Source organism: Larus michahellis, chromosome 2, assembly GCF_964199755.1.
Source record: "Larus michahellis chromosome 2, bLarMic1.1, whole genome shotgun sequence".
Taxonomy (NCBI): Eukaryota; Metazoa; Chordata; class Aves; order Charadriiformes; family Laridae; genus Larus; species Larus michahellis.
In genome coordinates, this window is record NC_133897.1 from 93,938,949 (window position 1) to 93,965,257 (window position 26,309).

Sequence of the window (26,309 nt, forward strand, 5' to 3'; positions counted from 1 at the left end):
GAGAAAACAGCCACTCATTCCCAGAGTCCTCTTCCCTTAGAAAAAATAACTCTGCTCAACCACACTGGAAATGTAAATTTTCAGTCTTTTGAAGTGTCACATTAAACAACTCCCATCGCAGAGAGAAAATAAACACAACCCAGTGTGTCTTTCCAATTGCTCGTTTATATTATGCGCCTCATTCATTTTATACGCTTTTAAAACAAATACAGCAAAACTCCAAACTTGTATGTCAATTACCAGTTAGAGAGAAGTCAGAAGTTTTTATTTTGTTTACCTCTTGAGGTTATGCGGAAATACTGATGGGGAATATTAATCAATTAGTAATAGGAAAACGCTAACATAATGAGTGGCACAAAAGCTGATGTTTAAAACAGTCACCTCTCAACTTACCAGAAATATTTGTTACTTTGTCCATGTTAGGTTTATTTGGGGCTATTGGCTAATAGTAATGCTATTTCTGTAACACTTAACAGCTTTCTGCTTTTAAAAAAATCATTACTTTTAAGAAATATACCGCATAAATAAAGCTATTGTTAAAGAACAGGCAGACTATAGTAAAGGAATAGCGAGTATAATCTATCCATCGGAAAAGCTGAGTTTGCCACTTATATTGGTCAGTAATCTTGTCAGTTTAGTGGAACTCGAGAAGTCAGCCTGCTGCATATTTCTCCGGCAAAAGGGGGAAAATGTCCCCTATAACACTCAGCAGCCCAGTTTCAGCAGGATATGGAGCACTGCTGCGGATTTGGAACAAACTGCAGGACCATCTGCAAAAGGGGAGCGTGCCGAGTGTTTCCGTGCACAGATTTTACCTCGTGGTAAAGAGGTGAATTTATGAAAAATGGTGAAAATAGGAATGCAAATATCAGTTCATACACAATGGGGAAAAATAGCCAACGCACAGTAGATGGAACATGAGGAAATGAAAGCAAGTGTAACATGTAATTATTTTGGGGACTAGATAAACAAAGAAAACTTTTTTCTATGGTTTTATATACAAATAAATTCCTTTCTCCTGACTCCAACCAAACAAGAGAGGAAACCAAAAATATTTTAGCAATGAGGGACGTATATTTGTATATATACAGCCTGTACGCATTGACAAATGAGAATTCTTTTCTTGGTGACGCTAGCATAAACCATGAATAATACAGAAACCCAGGTTAATGCTGTTAACTGAGATCAGGATTTCTTCTACAGAATGCACCTATAGTAAAGCATTTGTACTTGACTGCAGTCAGTGAACGAGAGGGAACACTCATAAATGCTTGTGTAAAGAAAACCTTTATAACCACTTACTTTACTTTCTCCAGTAAGTCTTTAAGGGTGTGCAAACTTTGTGAATTAATGTGAGTTTCACCTGTCAGGAAGACCAAAAAAAATTGTTTCTATACTCTGCTAAAATCCATAAATGTCTGCATAGAGACGCCAATATTCTAGTCTCTATAATACCCCAGTGAAAACTCCATCACCTTTATTGTTCTCCCTCAAAGTACAGATACAATTCTATAAATGCCGTTAATTGATGGTGTGCCAACCAGGTCTGTTTCTGATGTGCAACAGAAAAGTAAATACATAAAAATGTCCAAATGCTGCCTAGTCTATACTGCTATTGCCTTAAAAAGCTGCATTCATTTCAGAGGGTAATTCTTAAATTAATTTGCTATCCACAGTGTAGGAAGCTCCATGTGCTTACATTACCTGGTGTAGTGGTTTTTGTAACAAAAACAAACTATTTTCACAAAGACAGTACCGCATACTATGCTCTCTCCTCAGCCATTAATAACTCAAACTAATGCTAACTAATTTAGTGCTGTTGTGAGTGGGAAATTATAGAAGTAACATACGGACGTGCAGTGCTTCAGCCTAATGTAACGACCCTTCCCGTTCGTAGTCTGTTCATTTCTAATCACCACATGAAAATAAGGAATAGGTAGCCTTTAGACATTCTATGGATTACAGTTAAATAGTGTTTAATTTCTTAACTGCTAAACATTTTTAATACGCTCTTTCCCAGCTATTTATTTTCAAAGGGCATTTGATAAAAATAGCTATTTTATATATTCTGCTAGTTACACTGTTTATAGTAATGTTTGAGCAATGAACTGTCACTGCAGAAACCTAATAATGCTTATGTTATTCTTTTTTTTCCAAATAAATTTGGAGCTTCAGGCTCTGTCACGTAAACAGTATATTAGTAGGATACATAACGCATCATATTTAAAAATTACTTCTTAGACGTAGCACAGTCTTTCTTTTTATTCCTTTTTTCAATATATAGTTCCTGAAGACATATATATTTAAACCTGCAGTCCGATATGCCTGAAAAAACAAACACCCACAAACCCCATCTTCCAGATACGACGAGCTTAAAATGTCCTTCACATTTAGCTCATTATTATATGTGAGCTAGATTGAAAAAAGAACTAAGTGGAAAAAGAGCATAAACACTGTATATTTATTTAAAACGTCACAATTTTCATGGGGTATGCTCTGCAGATACAAAACAAATAGAATTTTAAACGGGATTCTGCTACAAAATACGAACTTAAATAAGGCTATTAGCGAATGACAAGGAATGCATTCAGGCAACCACTTAGTAATTCTTGACAGTCTTACAAAAATAAAGAAGATGAGTGTCATAAAAAGTACTATGGTATTTTACGTTGCTGTTTGTTTTCTTCAGGTAAGAGCAAAAGAGTGTTATGTTCAATGTGGTGTCTTTAGGGGTGGAACAGGCAACTGGCCCAAGTGAAATTTTACACTCTTTGGGAAGACGTTACCATCCGGTCAGTAGTGATACCATAATTCACCTTGAAAAAAACTTTTTAGGATTTTTTTTTTTGCATTTGAGGCTACATTGCAACATTCATGACCTCTCAGTGCTGGCTGTACACAGTGAGTTGTTCATTATAATCATCTTCACCAACGACTGAATGGATGGGTAGATATAAACTACAATATAGACAGACACCTTACACCAGTCCATGTCAAGAGCAGCTGAGTCTGTCAGCAAAGGACTAAGCATGCAAAATACTTTTTTTATCTTCTTCTTGTGATTTAAATAGTTAGTTTTCTCTACTGCTATTAACCTAGCATATATCATAAAGACCTTAAAAATGAAGTAGTCCTAAGTGGTATGACCTAAAACATTTTACCAATATGCTGATGGATCATTATTTCTTAAAAACAAGTGTATTCTATCGATGTAACCAAAACAAGCTGTTAACATTTTTAAAATATTTATTTATATTAACTTGTTAAAATACATAAGAGCTATTGCAAGAGTGCGTGTCCCTCAGCCATTAGCACTTTGTTGCTCCATATATCAAACTGCTGTCGCACCGAAGACAGTGAATTCCATTACTGGGATTATATGATCCTGGGCTGCATACAACTGTAGACAAAAAAAAATAAAAAAAAACACGGAAAAATGTGTAATTTAAGTGATATTAATAAAAAAAATTACATTTGAAATGTTTAAAATGCATCTTTATCTATTTGAAAAAAGATCAGATTTTTTCCAGCACTCTGTGAGTTGATCATGAAAGAATTGTATATATTTTATACATCATCTATTTATTACACCATATTTTTCTCTTCATCACTTTTCACTCCATCTACTTGCAGGGGATATGTCCATCAATTACATTTTAATATGGCCTATATCCATTAATGTTTTAAATAAAAAGCTATAGCTGCTTGTATAAGAAACACAAGACAAAATAAAGCTCTAAGATTTTTAAATCTAAGCTTGGTAATTATTAAAAAGTAGCGCAAAAATAGTACATAAAACCAGAAATCAGTGTATGATGCAGAACGTGTGTTCTGAATGAAAGATTTTTTTCCTGTTGGATCACGTTATGCCATTTGATGAAGTCTGCACAGTCACCTGCAGAATGACTTCATCACAAAAGACTAACTCATATTTTTGCTCTTGTCAGAAAAAAAGCAGAATTTGAACTATTTGGTTATTACAATCCTGAATCATACTTCAATTCTGGCAGCCTTTCTTTAGGATAGATCGTTAATTAACAGAATTAGTATGCAGAGGTAGTTAAGATCTTCCTTCCTTTTGCAGAGTTGGTGCTTACCTGGTTATTGGGTTTTGCCTGGCTTACTAATGACTCTTTAGTCACCACTGCACAAACCTGCAGCGGGATTTTCAGTATTTGGTTTGGTTTGTCTTCATTTGTTGAGGCTGGCAGGATTCACTTGATCCCCAGTGGCTGTTATTAGCTTGCCTAGCATTTTTTGACACTGCTACTCATTGAAGAGGGTTTTAGAGGTCTTATAAAATGTAAGAGAGGAGTCCTCTGCAGATGATGTCAAAACCTTGCCTTCTTTTTACATTAGCGTAGGCAGACCCAAGATGGCTTCATGGGAAAGAGAAAGCTTTACAAATATATGTAACTAAAGGCATTTTCCAACCTTTCTGTCCAGAAAATCAATCATCTTGTGTACCAGAGGAATAATTCTACTCTTTCTATTAAAGGCTATAGGCACAATTCTAGTAAGTCCAGAATTTTCAGTTGGAGCAAGGTAGACTTCTCTTACAATGGGCTAAAAAGTTTATTTCTTAGAAGTGCCATCTGTTCGCTATCTAGCAGAAAGCATGAAAAGGAGAAAGGAATTTGAAGTAGGGACCTGCAGCTTATTTATCCAGATGCTGGAAAGTTTCTTTGAACTGGCAAACTTCACTTGTTTCAATATTTTCACTAATGGAAAACTCCTATTGTTATATGTTCAGTTTGAAAGTATAAACAGCAAAATATTCTGTCTTAACAGGGTATTTTACATACTTGACATTTCAGACCTCAGAAACTGAAATGCATACATCTTAATTTGTTCTTTTATCCTATAAGATAACTAGCATTTTGCACTCTTCTGATTTTTAGGACTATTTCAGTATTCTTTTGAATAATGTATTTACTTTTGAACTTTCAAGTTACTATGTTTCAGTAATATAAATAATCAACATACTGTGAGAAAGAACTGAAGAAAACCAAATTAGAACTGACTATTCAGTATCTAGTCTACTAAAAATACCACAGAAATCAAGCTCTGCAGAGTAATGATACAGGACAAAAAATATTTCATAAAGCTAGTACAGGGTCTCCAGAGAAGCCCTAAGAAACAGATGATGTTTTGTACTGTATTAAACTCACAGCTACATCTGATTTAAAAAAAAAAAAAAACACAAAAAAACTAAACAAAAAGAATTATAAAAGTGGAAAAATTACACTTAGAAATTTTTACGATGTGAAAGTGACTCAGCTGCCTATTTTAAGTAAAATGTAGCTGTTACAAAAATGTTTAATTAACTTATCCTGGAATAATGTGCTTTATTTAACATAAAGCAGGGCTTTAAAAGCAGAAAAACATTAAAATTAAGATCAATTCTTATTAAATCATTTCTAAGATGTTTGTACTCATCAATTCTATTTATTCAAGACTGCTTGAGTATTACTCAGCAGTAACTCCATGTCTTTAAGTCATTGCCTCTACAAAATCACTCAGTAAATGGTGCTGTCTGAGGCTTATCTGGTACCTGATGAACAAAATTTTGGTATGTTTTACCACTAATGTTTTCTGCCAAAAAGATTTCTCTAAAGATATATACATCACACAGTGACTAATCAGGTTAACATTTTTAACTAATTCAGAAAGAGATTTAGCCTAGAAAATGGGAGTAGAATGAGAGACAATAGCTCAATATTTAATACCATTTATAAAATCAGAGGGGGGGAAACAAATAAGGATATAGTATGATGCAAAAGAAGAAAACACAGAACAGCTGATCAGACTTCCATACTATGTAAAGATTTCATGAACACTGAAACATGCAGGTAAGCGGAAAATAATACAATTTGATGTTGTTTTACAATGAAGATAATCACGCAATTAATTTGAAAGCACCTGATATGGCAGCACATACAAATGTAATAAACTACAGAAGACTACAATTAGAATGAAATTTAAAAAAGGGTACTGAATGCTGCTTAAAAGGGAAATAAAGAGTTGGAGAGAAATTGCTAAAGCTCGTGAGCTTGCTCTTCGACTTCACTAAATATTTCCAGTAACAAGATTATCAGAAAAAGTCCCGATGAACTATGCTGACAAGAAAACTGGAAGACGGTGTCAATAAGGACAAGAGTTAAATAGGCACGAAGAAATAAAAGAATGAGAAAGGCCTGTATATTTGTTTGATTGAAGAGAACTGTGAGCACAATCATTCACAATGAAAAGGGGAAGCGTGCTACTGTTACATCCTATGAGAGAGAGGTTCTTAGGACCAAAAGAAAAGCACTAATGACATAAAGGCACTGGTAAGACCTCATCTGAAATACCGTGTTAAATTCTAGTCAGTCCTGTGCAAGAAAATTAAACTCAAAATAGGGCATGTCAGATACTGGTTTGCTGAATGCAAACTCTTCCAAAAGCAGATGATAGAAATTAGTTGACTTGTTCTGATTACAAAATAGGAGACAAAAAAAATCCACTCAAGCTAAAGGGCATTCTCCTTATCAGGGCAAGTAAGTATGAACCTTCCATGAATTAATTTAGATTGAAAGCTTGATCTTCTAACTGCAAAACAAGAGTCACCAAAGAGATCGAAACTCACAAATAGTTCTAAAATGGACCTTAAAACTGTTTTAACTGGATTACAGGACCTGGTTCCCGCAACTAGAAGGGAAACTATTGGATAACCCAAGAAGTTGAACTCTGCTGTACTTCCATGAAAATGTGTTTATCAAAATGTTTCTATGAGTAAGTGCATGCTTTGGAAAAAAGCTCCCCCACTAACAAAGACGGAGGGAAAATACTTTATTTTCTATTTAAGTAACAGATCTAGGGATCATAGCAAATCACAACTAATTCTCCCATGTTAGCATGGTTGCCTGAGAAGAAGCTGTTTGAGGCATTGAAAGCAAATGTAGAGAACCTATAGTGGACAGTAATCAGGCTGAATAGAGAGGTCTATCAAACATGACCAAAAAGACTGAACTTGAGGTGGTCTAGTTCAATGAAGACGGTATCAGAAAGAGAAAGTAGTTAGAGTCTTCTAGGATATACAAAAGCTATTGCAAAGACAAAGTATTGTTTCCAGATTTACTGAACAACAAGTAACGGGTATAAACTACATCAAGGAAAATCACATAAATACCTTAGAAAAAATGCTTTCCAATGGTGAGGATGTAGCATACCGAGTTATAGTTCCTTGGTGGTCTATGTAGTCTATGTTCTGAGGTTTTAAAGATTATGCAGGATATATCTGTCAGGAATAACTGAAGCTCATCTCTTGCTTTGAGGTAGAATGGTAAGCAGAGGACCCTTGCAGTTTTACTGCCTATGATACGGTGTTTGGGATTCTGGGAAAGGAAATTACTAATTTTACTAAGAGGTCAACTAAGGAAATGAGTGTATGTTTGAGCATGCTGACAGAATGACATCCTCAACTATGGGAAGTAGTAAGCAGTCAAATTTCAGGGCTGACTGTTTCAGATTCTTTTGTACCTCAGATGTGAAAGCTTGTCCCTGTATCTGCCAAAGGCACGTCTGTTATTATCCCAGCTGACCAGGGATCAGCTTCTTGGGTTGACACTGGAGTAGTGGTATGTCGTGTTTCTGTCTAGTGCAGGAGGTAAAGGAGTATGGCAGCAATGAAAATAGTATTATTTTTTACCATGTATGTTAAACAGCCATGAGAGCTAAGATGAAAGTTGTGTTTTGAAGAAAAAAGGAATACAAATTAGTTTAGAATACAGTAAGATATTCTGGGGGAAAACCAAAAAACAACACTACAGTCTATACAAAACAAATGATCCTAAAGAAGTCATGCTTTTCAAAACTTGATTTTCATGTAACTTTCCTTGAAATCATGTGCAACAATATTCTGTATTACAATAAATTTAATAAATTTGGTATTTATATACATCCTTTACAGATATTTGTCACTTTTTGCTGGAAGACAAAATTGGAAAGAAGATGACATATGGAAACATTTCACATGTCCTGCAATTTTAGACTCGTCTCTTATTTCTTCCATATTCTTATTTCTTTTTGAAGTGTATTGCATTCTGTAAACTGTTGTTCAATATGTAATCCAGTGTTTTCTTTCACCATTTCTAGGTCTGTAGGAAATTATGTCTGTCAAAAGCTTGACTACAGACTGATTCTCTATGTGTCTGTCTTCGAAAGTTCCTTTGAGACTTCAGGCTTAATATTTGGGAATCATATGAATAACCTTTTCTTGGGCAAAATGCAATTTGGTAAAGCCACTCTTTAAAACACCGTTCTGCTCCTTAGCATCTAAGGAGGATAATATCCCTTGTTTTAATCTGACAATTGACAAAAATAGAATTACCAGAATTTAGTCTCCCCCTTTCCTTATTTTTCCAAATGGATCACAAATATTTACAAATTTAACTTTATTTTTCAAAGCTATAGAGAGTGATTATTTTATCTATTATTCTTACTTGGCTCAGATCTGGAATGTAGCATTTAAGTTTGTAATTAGATGAAAGCATAGCATTATTATCTTGTTTGTCTCAGTGTAAAACAGCACTTGAAACATACCATGTCAGATTACAGATTTCCTATGCTAACTCCAAAAAAACCTGACTGCTATGTAGAGGTCTGAACTTAATCTGATTGATTTTAATTTAAATCCGTCCATAGAACTTGTGGGTCTGGCTTAAAATCTAAATCAACAAGGTCTAAGTAAAGTTCTACCCAAGTACTAACCTGATCTAGTACTGGTCACCTTGACAGACTTGACAGGATCACAGCCCAAAACAGTATGGCGTAACAATTTTATAAAGTTAAATAGCAAAGCACTGAGTTCAATCAGAGCAAAAAACAGTGTAACAGTATTTAATACTTTGTACAATAAATGAATTTTTCACTTACCACAACACTGTGGACAGTCTGGATGTATTAGAGCATTGATTCCATACCCTGGATAGCAGCGATCAATCTGCACCATTTGCAGAGTACCTTCTATGTAATATATTTCAGGCAACGGTTCAGAACTTTTTCTGCTAACTTCCACTTGTTGCTTAAAAAATCTCTCTATAAGGTGTTTTGCCTAAATTGAAACAAATATTTTTTCAGAATCTTTGATGGAAAGAGGTCAGAATACAAGAGAAGACAAAAGAATGTGAGTATGAGTTAGGATTAAGGTTTAAAGGATGTACCACTAAATCTGTAGCTGAATGGAAACAGTAGGACGATATCATATTCTTGGATATGGTGGTTTCAATTTAGATAAACCTTGATCAGTTACTGTCTTTGAAAGTGTTCAGGATTGTACAAATACAACTTTAGAAGCTAATCTTTGGCAATTTTGCCTACATTAGACATACGTAGCCCGACATAACAGACTTGCAGCTTTCCCATCTATATAGGTACTATTATTTAAGTCCACCTGTATTTCAGACATATTTTTCATCTTTATTAGCTATTTCTATTCCATAAAAAGAAAATGCCAAAGGTGTCCTGAAGCCAAGTTAAATAAGGGGCTTATAATTATTATATCAGTCAAATATAATCACAGAAGACTAATTCCTTTACTCAGAAGATTTGCACAAATACAATCCTAGATAGGAAAAATGTTCCTTTCAATCAGTGCAGAACCAGCAGCACCATCATAGAAATATTAGGATACAAGGGATCTCTATTCCATCTCATCTGCTCCATCTCCCTAGCTAAAGGCAACGTTTATTTTTAAAAATCCTTTATTTTTTATTTCTCTGGACTTTTTGGACCATTTCTTATGAAGTGTCTTCCACTGGAATTGTAAAGATTTTAAGTCATAGTAGTTAAAAGTAAAAATGTGACTTTTAACTGGCTAAAACATATAAAATATGTAACTAAAACCAGACTCATGGGCAATCTGACAAAGTCTAACAGTAAGAAGTATCAATGCTTCATATCCAGTGTTTCATTTGTATACAGGGCTTAATTATGTATAAAGCTAAAAAGAAAAAGCAAGAAAAACACCTCTAATAGGTTTGCAAGGTTCAGTACACACAAAAATTGTCAAAAACAGATTTATTCATGCTCTCTTAATTTGATTCTCTTGTCTGTATGAAAAAGATGAACTTTGACCATGAGCTTTCCCCACAAATTTAGGGTTTTTTTCAGTGGCCAGGATGGAAGCTGCTCAATAAGTACATTATTTGAGACTCCCTCACCCCCCTGCTGGAATCCCAATGCATAATTTGCATACCTGCTATTTCTTAGTATACTTCCTGTCCTTCCCTTCCGCCTTATCCTTTACCCTTTAAGAACCTCTGAATTAACACTTAACCTAGTAAACAAGACTCTGGCTTCTGGTTTTCTATCGTAAAACCAAACACCTGCAAGCAGCTAAAATTCTGCCAGATCAATAATAAAATCACTTTGAAGTGATGATTTCCATCACTCCCATTGCAAAACAGCGTATTTGATATTTGTAAGATAGCACATGTTGAAAGTTTTCCGACTGTCTTCCCACTTTTCATACTCTTAATATACTGTCTTTAATATAGACTAGTAGTGTGATCTGCCTTATTCATAATGGCAATGGAATATTAGAAATTTTAACTGATACCAATTTATATCCACTAAAACTTTTTTATCAGTTTATTAATTTACTAAAGTATGTTTCATATTCTATGTTATTATACTTTATTGTGAGAGAAGCTTATGATGTTAGTTGCCTTTTTATTCCTCCATCTACTGTACCTTGTTTAGTCTATGAAATGCATCGCAAGCACTTTCCTGACATAGTCTGTTGTGTTTTTCTCTGTCTAAGGAAGCAACTGCAACAAAACACAATCTGTTTATAGAAGAACAAAGTCAATGAAATCAACATTTATTTTTTGATTTACTACTTTAAGATTCTAGTCAGTTCTGATGCAAGTATTTAGGATTTTTTACCATATTTCAGATGTCTAACTTGCAAAATTTTAAAGAAATCACAGAGCTTGTCCTCTTACAGACATTACATGTCTAATTTTTGGTATACTTAAATATTTTATGGGAACTGTCATTCATTTGTAAATTCTAACGGCAAGGAAATGTATAATTCTGGACTCTTCCCAGATTTATATATATATGAATCCTTTCAAAAGAAATAAGCTACTCCCTCTCTAATTACCTGCCTGCTGTTGTGGATTTATCAAGACTCTGGTTTTAAAACAGCCATCCAGCAACCCTACCATTTCAAGTTTCTGACTGTTTCTGCAATGGACTCAAGTTTTCTCTCAAGAACAATCAATCAAGACAATATCTAGCGCTTTTAAAGATCTTTCCTGCTTCCGTGCCTGCACAAACATATCAGTTCCTGAGCCTCACAAACTCAACCGTTCACATTCTTGTAGGAATGCCTAAGACACATGGAACTGAATGAAGACTTCAAGTTCAAACTGAAGAAACAGTGTAGTTATATTTTAGTAACGTGCATGGATCCACATTCCTTGTCAACAGACTAGTATTGACATGTTATGGTGAAAGCCTGGGCAATAGTTAACTAAGCTGCTGGACTGCTCTCCAAACTGACATTAGAGTAAGCTGCCATATTAAGAGTAAAATTTTCTGTTAATATGTGAATTTAGCTAGCTCCTTATATTATAAGCTTTATCTACCTCTGTCATGGAAGTAATTCTGAAACACCAAAAGCTACTTAGAAATCACAAGTACTTTATAAGACTTCAAGGTAATTAGGAACGTGCAGTTTATCACTGGGTCGTATCAAAGGGGCAGCAGGACACGATGGAGCCCTGCTATCCTGGAGACGGCTGAACACCTGCCTGACAATGGGAAGTAGTGAATGAATTTCCTATTTTGCGTTGCTTGTGTGTGAGGCTTTTGCTTCCATTATTAAACTGTCTTTATCTCAGACCATGAGGGTTTTTTTCCTTGTTTTTACTCTTCCAATTCTCTTCTCAGCCAAACTGGGGGGAAAATGAGTGAGTGGCTGCGTGGTTCTAGCTGCCAGCTGAGGTTAAACCACGACACCAGGTCTCCTTTAGGCTCCTTTTGTTTTAAAGAAATGGAAAATTACAAAATCTCCTTCTTTTACTGATGCCACTTAAACAAAGAAAAGTAACGACATTCATCTCATTTAACTTTAGTTCTTGAAAATTAGACATCCAGCCTTAGTCTGTCATTTGGAAGCTGTTTGTAAAAAACAAGGCACATCCATGGAGTGATTTATACACCTGCTGTAGATGGCTAGATGAAGGTAATGTGGGGAGTTACAGAATACACTGTATAACTTTCCTTCCTATGTTAGTGTGCAACAAGGGACATCATGGCAATGTTTTATGATACAAAATTTAAAAAATATTGACCCATCCACAGCTACAAAATCTTCTAAAGCTCTTTTGAAATAATGTAAAATAGGCACTTTTGAGTAGATCCACTGTCTTTTTGCTATTGACATGAATTTCACGTGCAATACTTTAAAGCATTTTTACAATCAAGAAACTTCATTATTAAACCCTTACAATACTTTCTGCATATAAGCAGTAAATACATTTCATTAACTATAAAAATTCTAACCATTCTTTAAAAGCAAGGCCAATTTTACCTGAAAATGTAAAGAAGATTTCATTCTGTAGACCCCCTCTCTGCATTTTTACATGATGGCATTCAGCCTTAATTAATGTAACCTCGCAAGAAAGTTCATCAACAAGTTTGTTTAGTATCTGAATCAATGTTCTCTCAAAATAAGCATTATAATAATTGTTGCAGGGGGCTGCGTGATACCGGGCTGTGAACTCATAGTAAGCTTTAGGATCGGAATAAGCTGCGGGGAAAAATGTGGAAGATTATGAGGAACATATATGAAGTAAAAAGAAGAAAAATAACTGGTGTATTTGAAAATAAAATTACCAATTTAAATCCTCAATTTATAAACCAAACTAATTTTGCACCCCCCAGAGAATTTTTAATGATGAAATAGTGTATGCTGGGCCAGTTGGAAACACTTAAGAGATTTTGACAAGTTGACATTCTTACTTATATCCATAGGTAAGTCTTACTCTTTCTTATTATAATTTTTTAATTTAATTTTTTAATCTCTTTTTATACCTCTATATAGTCAAACTGACTACTAACCAACAGGATATTACAGTAAAGGGATCAGGAATATGAATACTAAGGTTAAGAAGCATACAAAATACCCTTTATTATGTGGCACAATATTTCATCTCACGCATTATAGCCAGTTATAGTAATATATTACATATTTTTTAGTCAACTACCACAAAAGTATTTTAAATGGCTTAAAAACTGAATCCTCTTCCCCGGAGATCAATAGTAGATGCAGCTAATAAGATGAACAGGAATTCCTTCTCTGTGAGCAGAAGTAGTTGAAAAAGCTTCCATATAGGTATGTAATTTACTTTTATGGATGGATCAGCTTCACACCTTTACTGTGAAGCTAAATGCACACCTGGGCATCTTTTACAAATAAGCCAATGTACCATAAAATGCATGTTTCTAGTTACTTCATAACCACTCTACTTACCCAAAGCTGAAGATCAACAGAGCACAATGTTATAGAGAAAACAGGAGTAAAAGAATGAAGAACAGGGGTCATGGTACGCGTATAATCACAGAAATGAGAATGGGGCAGCAGGAAAGAAAGAGCAAAGGAATAGATACCAAACCAGCTGACAGAAGAAGCAGAACATCCAAAATATGGTACTCAATTAAGACAGCTCATTAGATCCTCTATCTGGCTTTTGCCTCCCCCATTTCCTTTCCCCTGCTTCTGCATTTTCCGGAATGTTTTTGTATATATGTACGAAACTTGCATTTTGTATGCTAACATTCAGATTGGATCCTTACTGAAGGATGTAAGTCTGCATTACTGAAAACTGTAACCTTTTCCATCAAAACTGTTTCAGAGAAACTTTTTCCTTTCCAGTTCTGTAAAGCAAGCTGGTTGCTGAAAGTCATGGTTATTCTGTATGAAGGCTACTGTGCCAAAGTAAAATTAATTTACATCAGAGGTTAATTTAGGTTATTGTGCTCTACCATGTTTCTAAATGAGCACTGGTATGCATTTTAAATTCACAATCAGACATAGTTCTTGCCTACATCTCCATAAGAATAAAATATCCTTTAAAGAAGAAAAAGGGAGCTAGTAATGAATAAATGACGTTGCTTTTACAATATTTCACTTTATCAAAGACTTTTTACCTGCTGACAGAATGAAATGTAATCAGAACAGGAAAGAATAAGCTACAAATATTACATCATTAAATGATATGTTCTTAAAAAACACAATCAGGTAATAATAAAGGCATTAACGTGTGAAATAAATCCATATGGCTGTGCTAAAATTAATCTCATAAAGAATAATTCAGTTTAAAATTATACTATTTGAATGTTATTAAGGATTAGTGCCTATTCAATTTGTTACATTTCATTATGTTTTATGTTTCTTTTTTAAAAAGAACTGTATTCATAAGTTTCTCAGTCAGCCACTTGGCTTCATTTAAAGTTCTGTAAATGACATTAAATGAACTGCCTGGTGGTAACTAACATTAAAACCAATTTTCCAGAGAAAGAGAATGTCTTTATCTCTGCAAATTAAATTATAAATAAGCTTATTTATTTAAAAATAGTAACATGTATTTTTAAAAATAAAACTTTTCCAAGGCAACAACACACTTACCTGGATTGATAACTTACCATAAATAAGATATTTTATTGAGAGGTTTTTATAAGGTTGCATTGCTGTTAGCTTATAAAAAATGGAACAAGTGTAAACTCCACTCAGTTTGAAGTTTCTCAATATTAAAGTTCCTGTTGGTGATATTTCCACACTGCTATTTTCTAGTAAACACAATAATGAAATAAATTTAGTTGTCATCATGAGAAAATGCAGAAAGTAAGGGTCCAAATGGTTATTTACTATTAAGCTGTGGACAAAATAATAATATTATGGATTCAGCTGAAGACACAGCACTAAGAAACTGAAGCTGATTGTGTGTCACTCAGTTCAGCATTACACAAATATGCCTTATTACTGCTGTGGTTTTAAGTATTGGTTGAGAAAGCAGTCCTAGAAACCTGTTTTTATTTGATCTCAGACATCTATTGTTCTCTCCAAGAACCACTTCCAAGAGTCAAAAACTCCCAGAAAAAAAGGATAAAGAGGGCAACTAATCTCTTTTTATACCTCTATATAGTCAAACTGACTACTAACCTTTCAGTCTTCAGGAACTGCCTCATGAATTAGCTGCTGGTCATGTTTAACATGCAGTAAACTTCAAAGTAGGCACGACAGGAAGCTTAAGTTAAGCAAGTACTACATAACAGACCTTCCAAAGAAATTACATGTATATGCCAAAATAAGAATCATGTATCTTTAAGATTGTAAAATAATCCTTCTGTATGGAAAGATATGCATTGTTATGGTGGCCAAAGTCTTAACACAACTCCTTAGTTCAAGGGAGAGAGGAAGTAGGATCCTACTTCAAAGGCCAAATCATGCACATGGCTCTCTAACCAGTTTTTTAAGAGAAAGGGAAGCAATATTTAAGGTCAGATTTGGGCACTGATAATGAGCCATACAGTTGTCCCATGTAGGCTGCATGTGGGTTATATGGTGACACTTGATGAGTCCTTTCCTGACTTGCAAAGTCCTGAGGCAGTAACAATATAGATATGGGTTTCTCAAATAGTAATATGCAGCCCATCTTGCTGGCAGCTGTCAAAGAAAACATTGGGAACCACTAGATTAGAGTCAATTATAATAGACTTTAAGGTAAAATTGGATTTTTGGTTCCATTTTCAGAGACAAGAAAAAGTCTTTTAAACATCTGATCAAATATGAGAAAAAACTTCTTTACGGTGAGGGTGGCAGAGCACTGGAACAGGCTGCCCAGGGAGGTTGTGGAGTCCCCTTCACTGGAGACTTTCAAGACTCGCCTGGATGCAGTCCTGAGTAATGTGCTCTAGGCAATCCTGCCTCAGCAGGGGAGTTGGACTAGATGATCTCTAGAGGTCCCTTCCAACTCTGAAAAATCCCGTGATTCTGTGATCGTGATTTATACGTATTATGTAGATGATGGAAGCTTAGACAATTAGTGTGGTGCAAAAGCAGCATATTTTTAGACTGAAAATCAATGCAAAGGACATGAGATCTATACTGCGCGGATCTTAGGGCTTTTACTTCAAACCAGTCCTAATCTGGTTTTACAGATTGAGCACACATCATTGCTCAAAGAAAACCTTTCCAATTAGCTTCATCCGAAAGGAATCCAGTTTGTGCACTCAAAGACCAGACCATGATCAAAAAAAAATGTGGTGAGTAAAATCAAGCACTTTACTTCAAAGCCACAAACTATTAAAATTAACATGTTACTGTAGGTGCACACTGATTTTCCTGGTATGTGATTTTAAGAAAGATATTGGGAAAAAATAGCCTAACTGAAGTGCATCATTTTACATACTTGGCAGAAGGGTGTAGGACAACTTTGTTCCTCAATAAATCATTTAAGCTTTTAATTAATTTTGTCATATATATCACTGTGTTTAAAAAAAAACAAAATCAAGTGCTGGTAAAAAAGAGTACCATTAAAAAGACTGGAAACGCAAATTCTTTGAACCAAAAAATGGTTTGGAATTCCGTATCAGCTTAGGCTCTATCATTAATGGCACACTGTCTTTCATTTTTTGTATGATGAGGAGGTTTTTAATCTGATGATGAACTACTCAGGATGCTAAATCTATAAACTAGAATGTCATTTGCTACTGTATGCTGGAATAGCTGTGAGATTAATATTGTCAGAAAAACAGCATAGATTTAAGAACTATAGTTCTGATCTTTGGCATATGCAACTGCCCTGTGCAGGCCAAAAGCAACACCCCCATTAGTTGCCTGGATAGCGGGAGCACCTTTAAGATATATCACAGGCAGCTATGCTACTTATAAAATGCATTACTGAACTATCATACCTTGAACAAGGAACGCTTCATATACCAGAAAAGATCAGAATTTTTACATAGTAAACATTAATTATTTTAATGGTACGTCTGTGTGAAAAGAATCTCCTTTTGGATCATGAAGTCAAAGAGCCTGTTATGTTATCAATTTGGGTTTTTTTTTCCCCTAGAGTTATAAAAGAAACCACACTTAAAATGCCTTGCTCCATGGGATTATATGTAAGAATACTGCCTACTCAGATGAGTTTGGGTTCACAAAACAGACTTTAAATATCTTTACAATGAAATTTTAAAAGTGATTAAGCTATCCACCCTTTTCTTAAATCTAATATTTTTTCCATGTTATTTCTCTGTAGCAGGTCCAGTAAGAGAGGTGAGCAGGATTTTACATCACATTTTGTGATGTGAATTATGTTAAATGATTTAATATGCCACTATTACTCAAGAGGCATTTCACATGCATGACAGACAGAAAACAATGTGATCAAGTTCAGAGGTTGCCTGGAGTCAGTAAAAAGTGGCATGACTTAAAATAGAACAAAAGTTCTTTTTTTAATTTTAATTCATGCTAAGAGAGGAAGCTAGACCATTTTGAAGGATCCTCAGGAATTAGAAGGATGCAAGACAGAGCTATTCCTGTGAAAATTATGTTATGGAACCTAAATTCCTTAACTTTCCATACCCTTGTATAATTATACTTAGAATCCTTCACTAGATCAGGTTACTCAAAGCCTCATCCAGCCTGGCCTTGAACACCTCTAGAGAAGGGGCATCAACAACTTCTCTGGGAAACCTGTTCCAGTGCCTCACCACACTCACAGGAAAGAATTTCTTCCTAATATCTAATATAAATCTACCCTCTTTCACTTTAAAACCGTTACTCCTCGTCCTATCACTACACTGCCTGATAAAGGGTCCCTCCCCATCTCTCCTGTAGGCCCCCTTTAGGTACTGGAAGGCCACTGTAAGGTCTCCCCAGAGCCTTCTCTTCTCCAGGATGAATAACCCCAACTCCTTCAGTCTGTCTTCATAGGGGAGGTGCTCCAGCCCTCTGATCATCTTCCTGGCCCTCCTTTGGACTCGCTCTAACAGGTCCATGTCCTTCCTATGTTGGGGACTCCAGAGCTGGACGCAGAACTCCAGGTGGGGTCTCACCAGAGCATAGCAAAGGGGCAGAATCACCTCCCTTGAACTGCTGGCCATGCTTCTTTTGATGCAGCCCAGCATGCAGTTGGCTTTCTGGGCTGCGAGCGCACATTGCCAGCTCATGTTGAGTTTCTCATCCACCAACACCCCCAAGTCCTTCTCCTCAGGGCTGCTCTTAATCCATTCTCTGCCCAGCCTGTATTTGTAATTGGGACTGCCCCAACTCAGGTGCAGGACCTTGCACTTAGCCTTGTTAAACTTCATGAGGTTCACACCGGCCCACCTCTCAAGCCTGTCTAGGTCCCTCAAGCCCCTCTAGATCCCACCCTTGAGGGGTCTAGGGGGACCTAGACACCCTCAAGCAGATGTCTAGGTCCCCTTGCTTCTAGGCACCCTAGAAGGGATGCCTGTCTAGGGTGGCATCCCTTCCCTCCAGTGCATCCACTGGACCACGCAGATTGATGTTATTGGCAAACATGCTGAGGGTGCACTCAATCCCACTGCCCATGTCATCAACAAAGATTAGTTAAACAGCACCAGTCACAGTACTGTAGGAAACTAAGTGTTCCTGTATTTTAGTTTCCATGTTTACTAAACATGGAACCAACAGATTGATTCTTCTTCCAGTTCTTTCAGTGAAAAAAATCAAGTTAGTCCCCATTCTCCCACCCCATCTCTTATTCAGACCAGTTTTATGGTGGAGCGATTTCTGTATTTTGAAATCATACATTAAAAACAAAGGTAAATGACAGCAGAATCACGCCAATGGGCTTTTCAGAAACAGATTCTTCAGACACTTAGAAACAGCTATCAATCCAGATCATATATTCTAATCTTCAGATTAAGCTACTGAGCATGTTCAAACTTAAATACGCAATATCTAAAGATGTCCAAATAGGTAAATTCAGTGACAAATTATACATGTAGAGAATCAAAAGCTAACGCGGTATATAATAAACTTGAGTTCACATGAAAAGCTTGTTAGGAATAAAACATACTCTGTTTTGTTGTCCAGACAGGACTCTGACAGTCTCTTAGGAAACATGTCTAAGTCATGCATCAGTTATGCAGATAGCACGAGTACGCAGATACACACATCTGCTAAAAGCAGCTTTGTATTTCTTCTGATTCTCTTTCCTTCCCTCTACACAGAAGAACTGTTTGATACACCAATAGTAGGTTTTAGAACATCTGGTGTTTAACTTCGAGTTGAGAGGCTGAGTGCAGGTATTTAATTTGTCAGTTGCTTTGTTTTACAAAACTATAGTACACACTTTTTTCAGTCCTATGAAAGGACAGTCACAGTCTTCCAACACAAATATTCCTTCTTTGCATATATTAGGTGGCAGTGTGTACGAAAAGCAGTAACTTTCCTGTAAATCCAAATTCCTAAGTTTACTTTCACTGAACTAGAACAGGCCTATTCCAACGTTTGCATTCAGACATAAAGATTGAAATGCTTTCTCTTTTCTGTTCTATTTAGCCGTTCAGAACACCATCAAAAATGCTGGTTTGTGCAGTAAAACTTTTAAGATCTAGAACATAAGAAGCAATTATTTTAAAGATTTCTCCTCCACCTAAAGTATATTTTGAAAAACTCTTATTCTCAACCAGCCCATCAGCTGTTTAAAAACTTCAAAGTAAAATTTCGAGGTCTTAGTACAAAAGAGTCACTAAGTGAAGAAAAATGACTTGCTAATTTTAAAGTTGTAATGATTTTATATTACATTTTCTGCAGTATTTAATTTTTTACTACTCTTTCAACTGCACATAAGTGGACTGGAACTATGTGTGAACAAAGCTGCTTGTTCAAAAAACAAAACTGTTTTTTAATGGCTACAGATGCTCTTTGTAAGCTTTTACTATAGTCATGATGTTAGATGTATACAGCTAGACAGACTTTTGGGGCACAAAACACTTCTTTAGGGTGTGTGTCAAAGGCTGGTGTGCCTGAAAGAGAATCTGATTTTTCTAACTATGACAGATAGTACAATGAAATATGGGCTCTCTTCCTGCAGATTTTATGCTTAAAGAATTGCATTTATTTTGAAGTGTTGCAAAAAGCAATATTTTGTTAGTCTTTCCTAAAAGTTGATTCACAATTCTACATTTCCACTGAAAGAATTCTTTTCTTTCCTACAACCACACTGAAAAAGTATGAAATAGTGTATCAAGCAAGGTTTATGAATCCTAATTTCCCACTGTTATGGAGATTCGCTATGATAGATATAAGAAGACTAAATCGTCACACCATTTTTTTTTACCATTATCTCCATATCCATGGATAATTTTACCATTTAGAGAGGATTACACCCATTCTAAAAGGAGGCCAAGTGATCAAATTCTTTTACAGCAAACATTTCATAAGCTAGGAACTTTAAATAGCTTTTTGTCCGTTTATACTTTATCTTCTCTGAGTAAAAAAAAAAAAGGAATGTGACAACAGCCCTAGGAGCTATTTACCCAAAACTGTGGTGGCTGAAGCTGAAGTTCTCTCATTACCACTTTTTTAAAAATATATTTTCTAAAACCTCTCATCCCTATAGAAAGTTATATCAGGACAACACAAGTTTTCTTCTCCCACTGAAAAGTTTTTTGCCCACCAGCTGCTGGTTCTAGTACACCTGAAGTTGCCACAGAGCCAAGAGCCCCTGCCACCATAGCTTTTTTGCTAGCGAACCAAGGTTGACATAGCAACTTAGGATACTACTGAAGCAATCTGCCTGAAGAGATTTAAACCTGTCAAGTGGAAGAAGTCTGAGGTCTCCATGGTTTCCTATTCTACAATGCCAAAACTGCAGTTTGAGTAAACAGAAACCACAGTAGTGAAATGGGCAACTTTTGTTAACTGCAGATCAGGAGGTTGTCTTCTGTCTGATCAGATTTAGCTCAATACTTAAATACATGACAATATACCTTATACCGTGTCTGTCATGCATCACAGACTGGGCATCAAAATATATCAGTTATAATGCAGGACACTCAGCTAACCAGAATACATCCATCCCACGGGAGATTAGCACTTTCATGTAAAATGACATAGCCCACAGGCTTAAGTATAAGCAAAATCACCTATACTACTTTTCGGCAAAGAATGCTAAAAATTCTTTCAGAGGGTGAAGTCTGTTACCAGAGTCAGAGCAAAAACACAGTTCAGTGTTAGATACCATATAAGTGTGAAGGTTAGCATGTAAAGGATTAAGAATGAAGAATCGCTATGGTGTAAATGATATTTCAGATTGCGTAACAGGAAAATACAAGACCAATGACAGAGTTCTGATAGGCATTAGTATAGACTAAGGGGAAAGCAAATACTATTTGGAAAGACTGCCACTGGAAAAAGATTAATGGTTCATAACCTAAATTGTAAACTAAAATAAGAGATTAAACAGGTGTATAAATTTGTCACAATGCTTATTGTTCTTTCTAAAAATTAAATTGCACTAAAGGGTAAATGAGATATATGTGGAAGGAAACAAAAAAAACAGAACTCCGGTTCCCCGCTCAGACTTGGAAAGATACTGCTGCTGAGCCAGTCATGATCTCTAAGCAATCCCTATTATCTGAGAAAAATAACATATGTATAAGTAGCCCAACATACTCCACACAGAAACAGTCATTTTGGGTTTTCATGACCTAATAGCAGATTAGTACAGTGATTTCATTACAGGCGTCTTTCTGAAAATGAATGTTTAAATTCTCTATGAGCAAATTAACCAGAAGTTGAAATTGGTAAGGGATATGTAGGGACAACAGAAATACGTGCAATAAAGGAAGAGCAATAAAAATGCTGGCCTGAGGCTGAATGGGGATGAATGGCCTAGTGACATATGACACAGAAAACATTGAGGTACACAATGCTGCATTTGTTTCACCCATTCCTAGCAAGGGCTGCTTTACAGCCCTGCAACAGGCTCTACTGGAGTTTAGGGGAGATCCTCCAGGGAGTGTGGTGTTAGGGACTGACTGACTTACTTGAGTTGGACACATACAAGTTTATAGACCAGAATGAGATATATCTGAGGATGCTGAGAGAGCTGACTAATTAATGACTGTTGTCTATTTTGATAGGGATGAGGTCCCCAATGACCAGAAAGACCAAAAAAACACATCCAGCGTAAAAACAGGCAAGGAAGAAGATCCAGGGAATCACAGGTCAGCCATCCTCACCCCAGGCCCTGCAAAGATGAGAGAACTGCTGGAAGTCATTTCCAGATGCATGAATGACAAGGCAGTGATTGAGAACAGGCAGTATCAATTTGCCATTGGCAAATCATGGCTGACCAGCCTGAGTTGTCTTCTGGAATTAAATGACTGCCTCCGAGGATGAGGGGAATGCAGCAGATGTCATATATGCTGAAAGCCTTTAGCCAGGATTTCAGTGTGGTTCTTCATCACAACTTTGTAGCTCAACTATGGACACATGGACTAGATGAGTGGAATACAAGATGGATGAAAAACTGTCTGCATCATCATTTTGAAGATGGTCTACCTAGCAGCCACTTATTAACATCTTTACCAGTGGCCTGTACCACAGGACTGAACGCCTTCTTGTCCCATATGCAAAAGACATCAAATTGGCTGGTGGCTGATACACTACAGGACGTTGCTGCCATTCAGTGGAATCTTGCACGACTAGAGAGACCATCTGCCAGAAAGCTCATGAGCTTCGACAGTGATAAATGCAAAGTCCTGCACCCGAAACAGAATAAGAGCAGCAACATATATGGATGGGGACCAGATGACTTGGGAGCAGCCCTGCTAAAAAGTACCTGGGAGTCCTGGTGGATTTTAAACTGAATACAAATCAGAAACACACTTTTGCCACAGTGAAGGCTAACTGCATACTGGGTTGCATTAGCAACAGTATATCCAGCAGGTCAAAGTGATTGTTCTGTCCCTACTCAGCAGTCATTTGGACACTCTGGGCGCTCCAGTTCTGACACCTCAGTACAAAACAGATATTAACAAACTGGAGCAAGTCAACAAGAAGGCTTCTGAGATGATTAGGGAGTTGGAGCATAGGACAAGAGGCAGAGGAAACTGGGATTTTTATCCTACAGAAGTCTAAGGTTGGAACTGCAGCCCTTGACTACCAAAGAGGAGATACAGTGAAGAATAATCCATACTTTTTAAGACAAAACAAGAAACAGCAACAATGACAAGTTGCAATAAGGGAAATTATGTTTGAAAATAAGAAAAAAAGAACAGGTTGCACAGAAAAGACAGAAAATTTGCAAGGACAGAGATTCCCCAAACTCAAGTGGTCAAGGCCCTGAGCAACTTCATACCTGAAGATAGCCTGTCATTGACCAGGCAGTTAGGCTAGATCACACCACCCATCATCTTATTACTCTGTCCTTGCAGAACATTCCCAGCTCTCAGTGCAGCAAAAAATGTCATCCTCATCTTCTGTTGCATGCAACACACCCTGCTCCATTTAGTACTCTTTAGAGATGGCACCATTCTTTACAAAGATCTGAAAACATCTTTTAGTTTGGTTATCTCACCCCTTTCTTTCCGAAAAGTGAAAGTTCATTTAATAGTATACATACAAACACTTGCAAAGTAGCCTCAGTTACTTCTCCATCCTCAGTTACTTCCCCATCCTCAGTTACTTCCCCACCTTTAAATCCTCATGCTGCTTTGAGGGAGGAGCCAGGGGAAGGGGAGAGGATGCCGGGGGACACGTAAAAAAATACATCCTTACCTGAAGAAAGACCACCACCTGGTGCATTCCACTGGAATTTTGGATCAATGAGTTCTAAGTTTCTCAGATGATTTGTAAGACATAAAATACGTGGACTGTTGTGATTCAGCTTGACATAAACTTTGACTGAAAAAAAATCTATCATTAGCATTAACTATTTATCAATGCTATTCTAACAGTAAGCTATATAAATTTCAAGACAATGATCTTGAACGGAGTTCTAATTTTGGGACTGGTTCTATTATCTCTACCATCAAAATGAAATACAAAATGGAGAGAAGGTTTGTTTTCTCTGGAAAATAAAATTAAGATAATTCTTTGTAGTTCTAGGCTTATCTGGTTGCGTAAACAAGAACGACAGTGCACTGTAACATCCTCCTTAACGGAGTATGTCACTTACTAGGTTCTCACAAGCATGGCCTTCTGCAGCGTTCTTGTCTCAATTGGTGTCCAACACACACATGGAGAGAGTAAAGCTGCAGTATGTTAGTCCAGGATACTCAGACTTGAAAGCTTGCTGTTTCCATCCTCTTAGAAATTGCCTTCTACCACTGCACTATGTATTTGCTTAAAAAGGGGTTAGTGTTGTAATGTTGTCACTAAATGGTGAGCTGCCTATTGTTTAATTCAGACATAATGAGATAGGAAACAAACTAAGACAAGGATTTACTTAGTCTTTTCCCATGGTAAAGCAAATGTACGTGTCTTGTATGCAATTTGGAGCATACAGGTGCTTCTAGATCTTCAGTTGTTTCTAAAAACTATGATTGGTGTAGTCATAATCACTTTCATAACATGCAGTATTTCAATGTGCACAATTTGTTTTATTTCCCTTCCCACTGACATTCTGCAAAGCATCTGTCCTCTTCAGAAGCCCAGCATGCTACATATTTATGCTTTAGTGAGGTCTGAACTTGAATATACCATGCTCTGTATCAGAGTACCCTAATGCCACTGAAAAGCTACAACTAGTATAAAACATTACAGCTACTACATTTGGAGAATCTGACTAATAATTAAAACTGGATAAAATAAGCAAATTACCACAACGTTATCTTATCATTGACTATTTCAGATTCCCTGCAATTGGAAAACAGTTTAAGTATTTGTTGCAGGAAGGGATTAATGCTCAGAAAAACAGTTTTCACTTTTCCATTATGGCAACTGGCAGTAATGTCACCACAGTCTTCTCTCTTCTCCAAGTATGATTGTTTCATTAAAAAATGAAAAGCCACTTACATTCACATTACAGTGTGCTTAGATATAACATTTAATACATAAAAATAACCTCAGAATTTTTATAGTCTTAAAATCAGGAGGTATGTCCATCCCAGCTAATAATCAGTTTTTTACAGTAGCTTATATTGCTGAAAACTGCAAAGTATATATTTTCAATTTTACAATAGTATAACATGGAAATAAATGCCATTAACAGGTGGTGTTTCAATTTTTAATCCCAAAGCATGAAAAATAACACAAATTCTACATGTTAATGCAACTGCCAATATGATTAGTCTTTTTCCATTGCAAATCTTTAATGCTTTTTCTCAAAATTTACTAACCAACTGACTTTAGTGATAGTCTAAAATTGGATACATTGCATATCTCTCCGATTTCACATTTTGGTTTTTATTTCCTCAAGGTCACCTTGTCTGGTCTTATAGCAATATTAAAAAAAAGTACATATCCCTAATAAAAAGTAAGAAAAATATAGTGTCATTATCATAACCTGCAAAGATGGTAAATTCTGTATCACCACTATAAATTTCCATGACAGTTTTGTAAACACCTATCATAGGAATAATAGAACAGAAGGGCATCTGATAGAAAATAATGGCTGAAAAAATATCTACCAGGTATAACCTTATTACTTTCAAAATAAAGTATTGCTCTTTAATTAAAGTTCTTTGCTATTTTTCTTATTTTTTCATATTCTCTCTATCATAAAAATACTTACCTTAGATGGTGATCCAAAAAAAGAACATTTCTGTCCAGTATTTTAAAAGTGTAGGATTTCAATAGTGTACCATTGTATTTAACCCGATTTTGGTGAAAAAAAACCTCAAAATAGAGATGTTGTCCAGCATCTCAGAAGAAGACTGGAGCCAAGTCTAGTATACTCACAATGGCCTGTCCCATAGAAGGTGGAAACATTCATTATTAATACTAAATTGTTTAGAAACAGAGTTGGGATAAAACATTATAATCTTGCCTTCTGACTTTCAAATTGTCCTGTGCCATTCAAGTAGTAGCCCTGTTTGCAGACATGAGTCAGAATAAGAAGAGCGAAAAAGTACACTAATGTGAGGAACATTGAGACCACTCAGAGCCATTATTTAACATTAATGCTAAGCAGTATCGTAAGTTAAACACCTAAGAGAAACCTTTAAAAACAAATTGTTTTAAAGCAATTGAATTGAAAAAATTTCCCAGAATTGTTTCACCTTTGGACAAAAATTGATATGACTAAGAATCTGTACCCCAAAAAAGGTCAAAA

At 36.0% G+C, this 26,309-nt stretch overlaps 1 protein-coding gene across 1 annotated transcript in view; it reads right to left on the reverse strand.

Moving 5' to 3' along the window:
* Positions 1-3,274: 3,274 nt before the first annotated feature.
* ZPBP (zona pellucida binding protein) overlaps positions 3,275-26,309 on the reverse strand; it is a 29,509-nt gene continuing 6,474 nt past the window's right edge. Inside the window, exons 3-8 of the mRNA XM_074573585.1 lie at positions 23,813-23,938; positions 14,698-14,841; positions 12,584-12,802; positions 10,735-10,811; positions 8,917-9,094; positions 3,275-3,400 (exon numbers count right to left, since the gene is read on the reverse strand). Coding sequence (XP_074429686.1) covers positions 3,309-3,400; positions 8,917-9,094; positions 10,735-10,811; positions 12,584-12,802; positions 14,698-14,841; positions 23,813-23,938 — 836 coding nt within the window. The 3' untranslated portion in view covers positions 3,275-3,308. The remainder of the gene's footprint in view (positions 3,401-8,916; positions 9,095-10,734; positions 10,812-12,583; positions 12,803-14,697; positions 14,842-23,812; positions 23,939-26,309) is intronic.